The sequence below is a fragment of the Natator depressus genome, chromosome 24 (genome assembly GCF_965152275.1).
Source record: "Natator depressus isolate rNatDep1 chromosome 24, rNatDep2.hap1, whole genome shotgun sequence".
In the NCBI taxonomy this organism is placed as follows: Eukaryota; Metazoa; Chordata; order Testudines; family Cheloniidae; genus Natator; species Natator depressus.
The window spans coordinates 4,568,769-4,579,751 of record NC_134257.1 but is presented as its reverse complement, the minus strand read 5'-3'; the positions used below and the strand labels follow the sequence as shown (position 1 = coordinate 4,579,751).

The 10,983-nt window shown below is 49.3% G+C and overlaps 1 protein-coding gene across 2 annotated transcripts in view; it reads right to left on the bottom strand.

Moving 5' to 3' along the window:
* Positions 1-173: 173 nt before the first annotated feature.
* The window catches only part of BCAN (brevican), a 51,021-nt gene continuing 40,211 nt past the window's right edge, over positions 174-10,983 (bottom strand). For both annotated transcript variants that reach the window (XM_074938174.1, XM_074938175.1), the window contains 5 exons: positions 10,175-10,333; positions 5,200-5,282; positions 3,582-3,726; positions 2,198-2,380; positions 174-405 (listed from right to left, as the gene is read on the bottom strand). In XM_074938174.1, the coding sequence (XP_074794275.1) occupies positions 389-405; positions 2,198-2,380; positions 3,582-3,726; positions 5,200-5,282; positions 10,175-10,333 (587 nt within the window). In that variant the 3' untranslated portion in view covers positions 174-388. The remainder of the gene's footprint in view (positions 406-2,197; positions 2,381-3,581; positions 3,727-5,199; positions 5,283-10,174; positions 10,334-10,983) is intronic.

The window sequence follows — 10,983 nt, the reverse complement described above, 5'->3', positions numbered from 1 at the left end:
ATCCACTGGCCAATGGTAGGAGAGAGGTTCACCACACCCATAGTGACATCATGTGGCTCTGCCCATAGGTCAAAGGTCACACGGTCTTTGGCTCCCACATTGATTTCAATTCTGTTTCAATTTCAATAACAAAATACTCCTGACACAAAGTGAAAAGTTACATTTTATGTTGCTCTCGATTTTGTTTTGTTTTTTTAAAAGGGAATATTTAGTCATTAGAATTTCTTTATACATACATAAAAAATATGACGGGGAGAAAGGCATCGTTGCTTTTCCTGCTGGTTTTCAGACTGTTTTACAAAAAAATATTCCCAGCTCCCTTTCCATTCAGAACCGGCCCCAGTGCCCTGGGAAGGGATGTCTTCCATCTTGGGTCCATCCTCAGCCATCAAGGGTTTGGTCCAACTTTTCAGAGAGAAATATACAAGGAGCAAAAGCATCAGTCAGATGCCAGCACGTTTGGATTCATAGATTATAAAGCCAAAAGGAACCATTAGATCACCCATTCTCCCCTCCTGTATAACACAGCCCAGAGAATTTCACCCAGTTACTCCCGTATTGAACCCAATAACTTGGGTTTGACTCAAGCATCTTTCAGAAAGGCAACCAGTCTGGATGTGAAGACATCACGAGCTGGAGAAGCGGTTCTCAACCTGCGGCCCGCAGGCCGCTTGCAGCCCAATCGGCACACAGCTGCAGCCCAGGTGACATCCTCAGGGCCATACAGATAGTATTGGATGCGGCCACAATGGTAAATAGGTTGAGACCCACTGGGCTAGAGAGTCCACCGCTTCCCTTGGTGGTTTATTCCAGTGGTCGGCCACCCTCACTGTTAAAAATATGTGCCTTATTTCTAATTTGAATTTTTCTGGCTTCAATTTCCAGCCATTGGTTCTTGTCCTGCCTTTCTGCACCAGATTAAAAACCCTTTCCGTATCTGCTGTTTTTACAAGGTATTTAGGCATTGGAATCTAGTCACCCCTTGCTCTTTTTGGCCAATTAAACAGATTGAGCTCTTTAAATCTCCCACCATAAGATGTCTTTTCCAGCCCTCAAATGAATGTTGTGGCACTTCTCTGCATCCTTTCCAATTTTTCAACTTTTTTTTTTTAAATCATGGATACAGAACTGGGCGCAGTATCCCAGGATTGGTCTCACCAATGCTGTATACACAGGTGAAATCACTCCCCCAACTCCTACTCACTCGTCCCCTTTACACATCCAAGGATTGCGTTGCCCTTTTAGCCAACCCATCGCACTGGGAGTTCATTAGTTGCTTGTCCAGCATTATCCCACATCAAGCTCACACGTGCATTTCCTCGAGCTGTCTGTCATGTGCTAGGATTTTCGACGACACACGGATGGGATCAATTATTTGCTATACACGTTTTACTCCGGCTCTTGCAAGTTTCCAGTTATGCTCAAACAGATCACCCAATGCAGCCCCAAGGCTTTGCAGTAGCCCTCCCACGTATACGTCACTTCCTGCTCCCCATTCAGCAAAATATACACCCGGGACTCAGGACACGGCATATTTGCTTGGTTTGGGTTAGCTCACCCATTGCCATAGGGAATCAGACAACTGATCTGTTTAGCCCAATACGCCACCGACGGCCATCCTGTAGCAGACCACGCAAGCTCAGCGTCCCACCTCCTCCCAGTGCAGATCAGAGCATTGGTCCATCCCGTTCTGTGTCCAGCCTCAGCCCAGGACAATAGCTGCTCTTTCATCAGCTGTTGGAAAGCTTCCACAGTGCATCTAATTGACTTTAAGTGACACATGGGAGGCAAATCCCTTCCTGATCCTGCAGGCAATGACGTCACGCTGTAGAACATGGCATCTAATGACCCTTCTTAGAGTCTCACCGTGCCCATCTGGAAACAGCTGGCCCGAACCTGTATTGTTTGCACACCCATTGAAATCACCTGACCTTTGGAGGGCATGAGCAATGCAAAAACCCGCCCTCCGCCAGCACTGGTGAAAGGAGCCCGTGTTCCAGCCTATGCAGAACTGTCACCTCGGCTGCTCTTTAGCCAGCTGAGATACTAGGAACCAGACCCTCAACTTGTGTAAAGTGGCACAGATCCTTTGGAGTTGAGGGGCCAGATCCCCTGCTGGTCTGAGTCAGCATCATTTCATTGAAATCAAAGGCACGAGGTGGCTAGGGACTCAGCCTTGCGTTTGCCAAGCACTCACTCGGAACGCAGCTGAGCTGTGGCCACTCCCACCGGCCGTCCTCCTGGCACCGAACCACGGGTGAGTGGCGCTGGGTGAAGCCGTCCAGGCATTGGTACAGTACAATGGAGTTGATCTCATAGCGCTGCTTTGGTTTGCCAAACCGGTGGGCGTTTGTTATCTCGGGCGGGGAGGTACAAGACACTGGGGGGACAAGGGAAAGGGAGACAAAGGGTTAAAGGTCATGCAGGATGTGACACTGTCTTGGCCGGGGTAGACATGATGTAACCCCCACAAGTACACCCTAGCAAGATGACCCCTCTCCCTTCCCCGCTAAGTAGCCCTTCTGCAAGACGATTCCCCGCTCCATTGCCTCAGAGAACCCAGAGACATTAGAGGTCGGGGGAGGAAACTTTCAAAATTTCACTGAAACTTTTCACCAACATTTCTCATTTCCACCAAAAAAAAAGTGGGGGGGGGGGCTCAGAATTTTAGTCTAAATGTTTGGCATTTTTTTCTTATCCCCTTCTATTTTTCAATCCGATTTAGGGTTTGCATCATTTCCACCCAGTTCTCTTGGTGGTATCCATGGGAAAATGTGTCTCCTGCTTTCTTCTTACGTTGCAGTAGAGCCTGGCAGCTCCAGTCATGGCCCGGGGCCCCCTGGCTGTACAAACACCGAACCAAAAAACCAAAACCAGTCCCCACCCCAAAGAGACTGGCTTGATTCTCTGCTCCCCTGCACCTTGCGCCGTTACCGACCCCAGTGCAAAATGGGTGTAAAATGCTCCCAGGCTGACGGGTAACACGTTGCACGGATGGAAATTCCTACAGCAGATGCAACGCAACAGAGAATCAGGCACCCCAATTAGAAGCTGGGTAGTGTTGCTTTTGTATAGTGCCGCAGGCGTGGCTAGCACAGGCAGTTGGGGATGCTTTGTGCAAAAGTTACATGAAAACTTTTCGTTTTGTTTTTGTCAAAATGTTTCAACACCATTTGGCGGTCACCCCCCCCCCCCCCCGAAAAACCCAAACCTGACAAATGTTCGTTTTCAGCAACCCAACGCTTTTTGAAAAATGCTGAGTGTTCGGCACCCGAAAACCAGAACGCTCCTGCCGTGTGAGCAAAAATGATCTGTAAAATCAAATCTATTGCCCGACTGGCCAAACTGTTTGGTGGTTTTGTATTTGTTTTTAAGTTACCAAAAACCAACAGAACATCAGTTTAGGGGATGAAAACCTCAAAAATGGACAATTTCAATGTCTGTTTTGGACACGGGGCCCGTTTTCCATTGAAAAAACCTGTTGAATGTCCAACTGTCCTCCCCACCCGCCCCCGTGCTAACACCTGGGTCTCAGAGCAGAAGCCGGCACCGGTGGAAGATGTGGTACAACTGAGGCTTACCTAGACCCATTTTACAGGTGTAGGACAGGTGGTAGTTGCAAGGCACGTCACTCCACTGCCCCCCGTTATGCCACACTATGACCACACAGTCTTCTCCAGACAGGAAATGGCTGTCGGGCTGCCCGTGGTGCCAGTTCTCATAGAGCTGCCAAGAAAAGGAGCGTGAGTGAACTCTGCAGCAGGAAATACACTGCTGAAAAAGCTAGGGCTCCAACACAAAAGGGTCACCCGGATGCCATCAGATGTAGGAGACAAGACCGGGCCTGGGGAGATTCATAGATTTATTTATTTTTTTAAGGCCAGAAGTGGCCATTGGAATCATCAAGTCTGACCTCCTGTGTTGGACAGGCCACAGAATTTCATCTTGTGTTGGATGCATAACTTGTGACTGAGCTAGACGGTGTCTTTTAGCAAGAGGCAGCGAGTCTATAACTCAAGACCCCAAGTGATGGAGAATCCACTGTGCCACTTGGGAAGCTGTTCCAAGGTCCATTTCACTCACTGGGTTGGGTTTAAATAGTCGTAGCATCAGTAGCAACTGTAAAGGATGATAACCTGCAGGCCTGCTCTGGAAGGGATAATAGGACCGACCCAAGGTTACCATGGAAAACCTTCAGGACGTCAGACAGTAACCCTGAAAGTCTCTACACCCTCCCCTTAGATGCAGCCACCTCTGGGGTGGAAAGTTTAACTGCCCACAGCAACAGAAAGGGAAGAATACTACTTCCCCCCGAAACTGCACAGGGAATTGAAAGAGTTGCAGCAAAAGGGAATTTAATCTGAATTAGCTCCCCTCTCCCTCTGCTTTGGAAAAAATACCATGAGGGCTTAAGGCCAAGAATTCTTGCAAGGTTTCAGCACCCATAATTGGGAGCAGGCTTTCAGCCGGTCTTAGCTCCCATTGAGAGCACACACACACACAGAGCCGTAGGTTGAATCTGATCCCAAGTGTGGGTGCTGAGCACCTGAAGGTCCAGGCCTGGATTCTGTGACAGTCAAGGGGATTAAGGCTCAGAAGTGCCTAAATCACTTTTGAAAATCAGGAGCCAGTTCCTAAATCAGTGAAGCGCTGCAATGCTGAATGCAGCAACGCCTAAGTGCCTTTTAATATCCTGGGCCCTGGCCCTGAACAACAACGGGGCGGGGGCTTTCCTGCAAAGATCCCTGCAGTAGCCTGGTGCCCTCTGCCTCTGCCCAGCACGGACTCGGAGAAGAAAAACGCCTATAACTGAATCACTGATACCAGTGCCTGGGTTTTCATCAGAGGCCTCCCAGCCAAATCATGCGTAGCTTGTCCAAGCTCAAGGTGGTCTGGCACAAGGTTACAGCCTGCCTTCCAGGGTAGTGCTACCACGTAACCAGCAGCCTATCGATGCAAAGTATGATTCAAGTGTCTGATTCATACCCACAGCTGTAGAATATTTTCCGAGTGATTGTGAAGAACAAAAGGCCATTGACAGGGGTTTTCCCCTCGCCCTTTACTGTGTATGATTTGAAATGGCCATGCTAAGCCAGTGTTTGTGTGCCTGGTAAGTCTGTGTCCGGTTAACTGAGCTCTCACAGTGACTCAAAGGGGCCTTTGCACTGAAGAGCAGAGCACTGACCCCCTGTGACTTACCACGGGGCTCCCATCGGACCACTGAAAATCTCCTTCGATGGTTCGATCATTCAAGCCGATCCACTGATATTCCTTGTACTGATCTGGAATCCAAAGGGGATTTGCGGTTAGTGCAGGGCGAATTAAACCAACAGGAACCGCCAGACTGGATCAGAAGCATGGCCCATCTGGGTCAGTATCCTGTCTCACGTCAGCAGAAGGGGCAAGAATCCCCCAGTGGGTAAGGAGGGAATTACCTGGACACAGGGTACCTGACTCTCATCTGTGCCCTGGTGCAGGAGAACTGACTTCCCTGCCAAGACGGCTGGTTATATTTTCAGCCTGGGATTTTCAAGGACACGTATGGGAGGCTGACTGACTTCCTGTGGCATTTAGACGAAAGAGGAAAACTCCCAAGCAACTGCGACTGGCTCTAAGGTCCGAGGCGGTCGTCGTGATTTGGTAGCGTTTGGTAACCCCTGTGCCCTGAGGTAAATGCACAGAGTGTGGGGCGGCCCAGAGTCAAGCTCAAGGTATTTCGTTTAAAGGGGGCTCCTTCTTGGGTCCTTCCAGGAGAGGGCAGCAGAGTCCACCCATTTCCCCATCCTCTGATCCCGCACTCCAAGCTGCAGCCGCTCCCCGCCGCCTCTGTGCAGGCCCACTGCTCACACTGCAAGTGACAGCCCTGCCAGGTTAGGGCGGCAACCTTCGGCACATAATCCCCCTTTCCCCTCCCCTGTCTCACACCTTCCCTTCCTCCTGCCCTGGACTGCTTTTTGTCCCACTACGGCATCCGCTTTCTCTCTGATCCTCTGTCCCTTTCTCCCTGTGTCCCACTGTACGGCCTTCTTTCCCTCCATGGGTTTTTCATGAGTGCTCTTTGTTTTTCTTTAAACTTTAGTATCTATCCCCATACATCCTATCTAGCTAGCTAGCTATCCTTGAGTTTTCCATGATCATTTACCTCTGTGTCTCGCATCACTTTCAGTGAGGTAAGCCTCCTTCACAGACATGCACGCACACACATGTGAACGTTCGTGCACACCTCAGACAGGTGTGCACACGTGATACGTGCGTGCACACACACACACAGCAGCTCTCTCTAATCCGCAGGTTGTTGCTGCCACCACCATGGCTTAGCTAATGCATCAGGGGAGGAAGGCAAGGGAGCGGCGCTCCACACCGGCTGCAAGGAACAGCAGGGAATGCTGCCGGGAGAGGGGAGAAAAGTTCACAGGCCACAGAGGGAGTTCCCTGCTTTGAAACAGGAGTAGATTAAAGTGCGCTAGGGAATTTTCAGTGCACAGCCGCAGGATCCAGATGCACATGTGCGCAGCAGGCGAGTGAGGTGTAGATTTATACCCCATTTTTATCCTGAATTAACTTGTTCATCTAGACAAGCCCTCAGCTTTCACTGAAAAACTAAAAGTAAGTTTCTAACCGTCGTGGTTGCAGAGAAAAGCTCAAAAATGTGTAGGGTCTGTCTACGCTGCGCGCCAAGGCTGGGCTCTGACTCAGGTTTGGACCCAGCCCCGCCCCACCCTCTTCTGTCCACACACAAATCAGTTGACTCAGGTCAGCGAGCACTTGGGGCCCGAGTCCTAGGATCCTGCTAGGGGTTGGGTCAGAGCCTGAGTCCCGCTGTGACTTGGGGCCAAGCCCTGTCAGTGTGGATGCAGCTCAAGCCACAGGTCTGAGTCAGGAGGTCAGTGTAGTGCAGCGTGGACGCATTAGCCCAGCTGTGAGACCCAGGCCCAGCAATTGTACACCCAGGTTTACAATGCAGTGAGGACGCTCAAGCACACTCTTGGAAACACCGAGTGTACAAACCCAGATCCCACAGACGTTGGTTTATTTTGTATCTGAGCCCCTGAGTGGAAGATTGGTAAGCTAGAGAACAGCAAAGGTAAGTTTTATTCCCCTTGCTCCTTCACAGCGCTCAAATGATTGACCAGTATTGGTCGAGCTGAGCCTGGCATGGTGAATAGAATTGAAAGAGGTTTGTGGTCAGATCTCAAGATAAATCTCCTACCCACAGGTAGGTTCTGAAGTGTCTTACTGCCCAGAAACATGCCAGACTTTCTTTCTCAATGACACAATCTGTTTTTTCTGGAGCACTCAGGGCTCTGGACCCGAATGCAATAATGACTTCTTGTCCATTTCTTAGCCAAGTCAAGACAGCACCACGACCGCACTCACAAGCATCCGTGGTGACAATCATTAGCTCTTTTGCGTTTGAGCTGCAAAGAGTCGGGCCGGTGGCAATTGCGGGTTTTGTGTCATTAAAGCTGTTCTTGCGCGCTTCATCCCATTCAAGCCATACATTCGTTTTTAGGCGACAACACAAAGGAACTACTTTCAGAGCAAACTGCCGCACAAACGTTGAATAGTATTCGCACAGCCCCAAGAAGGATCAAAGTTTGTCCTTATTGTCCAACTCTGGTGCTTCGCAAAGGGCTTTCACGAGGTCTGGTTTTGGTTGTAGGCCATTCCAAGAGTTAATATGACCTAGACATGACACTGAGTCAGTACAGAATTGCCTTTTTGTGTGTGTGCGCTGCTAGTAAGTCCATGTTGTTGGAGTTTTTCTAGAACCCTTGTTAGGATGACATCGTGTTCAGAATCATCTTTGCCGCACACCACACTGTGCTCTTGAAAGGACACCCGTAATGATCACATGCATCATTCTCTGGAATACAGATGCTGCAGAGGCTAACCCAAATGGCATCCGTTTGAATTGGAACAAGCCTTCTGGAGTGATGAAAGCTGTGTACATGTGGGATACTTCCACTGAGGGGATCTGGTGGTACACTGAGGATAAATCAAGGGTCATAAAGATTCTTGCTTCCTTCAAGGTGAGCAGCTTTTCACTGATGTTGGTTAGAGGATGACAATCCACCACTCTGTTGGAATTTAGAGCTCTCAAGTCCACACGTGCAGATGGCACCATTAGGTTTCCTTGCAAGAATGATAGGAGAAACCCATTCAGATGAGTCAACCGGTTCAATGATGTCTACTTAGCATAGTTTCAGACAGTCTTGGAACTGTCTGTCTTCATGATGATTTGATCCTGAGCATCTCATCTGTGAAAATGGCAAATTCACAGGTTGCACTCAACTCACATAAGGCGGCCATGCAGTAGTCAATGGGCTCATGAGGCATCTATACACGGGAACAGAACATGAAGCATCCAGCAGTAACATTGAGTAAAGGATTAAAATGATCCTCCGGGACGGAGAGAGTCACATTTTGCAGTATGTCAGGAAAAGGAGGAAGATGTTTGAAGATTCGTTGCCCTTTGGGACCAAGGCAATGAAGCACTAAGTCTTTCTGCTTTTCTGGAGTGTGTGGAGAAGATTCTACAGCAAGCACATAGTTGCTGAAGTAAGACCTCCACTGTTCCCATGGGAGTGACGGATCTCCTGGGGGGAAGGCATGAAGAACAGTGGAAGCAGGACATGCGTCATGGTAATAAGTGTGGAAGCAAGTTGGAGGAGTCAGCAAGAAAGGTGGAGAACAATCAGCTGGTAAGATTTTCTGGTCACAGAATTGCTGACTAGCCCTGTAAAAGTCTGTTCGTGGTGCAGCTGAGTACTCGGAACTGCAGGGGGACGTGCCACCTGGAGAAAAGGAGCACGTTGAAAAATAGATAGTGCTCCTTCAAATTTCTCTTCTCAGCAAGCTGCAATTGCCGGCAGCAGCAGGCTTTTCAGCCAGTGTGGAGTTTTCCTGGGAGTAGCAACAGCAGGTAACAGCAGCAAGGATTATGAGGCACTTGGATAGCCCTAAAACAGTTAGATTTCGATTTCGCTGGGGGGTTTTAGTGCTCGTCACCAATTTGTTTTGTACCTCAACCGCTGTGAGGAAGACTCGGGAAGCTAGATAACTGCAAAGGTAAGGTTTATTCCCCTCGCTTCTTCCCGCAGCTCATATTCTCATTTTTCCTTCTCTTCCTCTCTCTCTCTTTCCCCAACGCCCTCACACTCTCTGCAGTGCATCCTGGGAATTGTAGTTCCCGGACCCAAGGCTACAGAAACTACCTAGGAACAAACTTACAAACACAAATGTGTGTTGCTATCTGCACATAGCTAGTGTGACAGGGCCAGGCCAGATGGCTACAGGAAAGTGCTAGAAGGTAGATACATTAGCCCCAGATTAAGCAGGTCCCTTTTTCCTGAGTAAGATAACAGGGACTATTCCAGAACAATCAGGAACCTGGTAGAACCAAGTAAGGCAAGCAGGCTAATCAGGGCACCTGGTTTAAAAAAAAAGACCTCCCTTCACTTAGAGAGAGGCGCGCAAGGAGCTGGGAGCAAGAGGACGTGCTGCTGGAGAACTGAGGAGTTATCAGGCATCAGGAAGAAGGTCCTGCAGTGAGGATAAAGAAGGTGCTGGGGGAAGGCCATGGGGAAGTGGCCCAGGGAGTTGTAGCTGTCACGCAGCTCTTACAGGAGACATTATAGACAGCTGCTATCCACAGGGCCCTTGGCTGGAACCCGGAGTAGAGGGTGGGCCCGGGTTCCCCCATCCCCCCACCCACTATTTGACACAGGAGGAGTTGAGCTGGACTGAGAGTCACATCAGAGGGGAAGGTCTAATTTGGAGAGGGATCTGCTCAGTCTCCAACCCACTAGGTGGGATAACAGAGACTGCAGAGATTGTTCTCCCTTTCCCCCATGGTGGCCAGTGACGAGGTTAGCTGAGTGAACGGCAGGTTTGAGCCTCTAGCAAAAGCAGCCAAACTGAGGGCTGCTGTGAACCTCTGAGGTGAGCAAATCCGCCAGAAAGCACAGGATCCACCAAGGCAGAGGAGGAACTTTGTCACACTAGATACAACAGTTTGCAATGCAGTGTAGGCATGTTCCCTAGCCTCTGGAACCTGAAGGCAAATAAAAAGGAGCTCAAATGTATTTTTTTTTAACTCATGATTCTGAAGCTCCCAGCTCATGATTCTAGGGAGGCCTTGCTCCCGATATTTGAAGGCAATGCCGCTTACTGTTGATGAAGTTCTGCTCTTCGGGGGTCATGATGTTGGCCAGGTGGCCACCATAACGCCGGCACTGAGTTTCTGCATCCTCCCAGCTCCTTCGGGTGGCGAAATGTTTATAGCAGGAACCCTGGAAGCTGTCCCAGCCTGGGCTGCACTTCTCCAGATCTGGAGGGAAGGAAAGAGGACAAACAAGAGAGCCAATGAGAGGAGAAAGTGACAAGATGACTGGAGAAGCAAGAGAAACAAGCATGTCCGTACAGAGACGGATCAGCTATGCCCAGCAACTGTCGAATGCTCATTTCAAAAGAAACATCAAGAGAGAACCTCGTTCTGCAAAAATCCGCTTCCCGTAACGTGTTTTGGTTGATAAGGGCCTTGCATTATTATGAACCATGGGCCAAATGCTCAGCTGATGTAAACTGGATGAAGTCAATGGAGCCAGTTTATACAGCTGAGGATCTGGCCCTATATTTTGGTTAGAGTCAGATTCACACCTGGTGTGACTCTGGATCCTCCAGACATACACCCTGGGGGGTCTGGTGGATCACGCATCTCCATCAGTGGCTATTGTACAGCTCCCCTTGAGTACAAAGACCTGGTTCTCTCAGTTGCACTATGCGTCCTTTACCCTGCTGGGGCAGCGTAAAGAGGATTTAAAGTGAGCATGACTGTACTTCTCTGCCAGAACTGGGTAAAGGGATGTTAATATAAATGCGCATGAATTCCAGAGTTGTCTCTGAACAGAACCATTCTCCTAGCAGCCCACTTTTCTATTGCATTTTATAGGCCTGATTCTCCATTGCTTTGCACCTTGT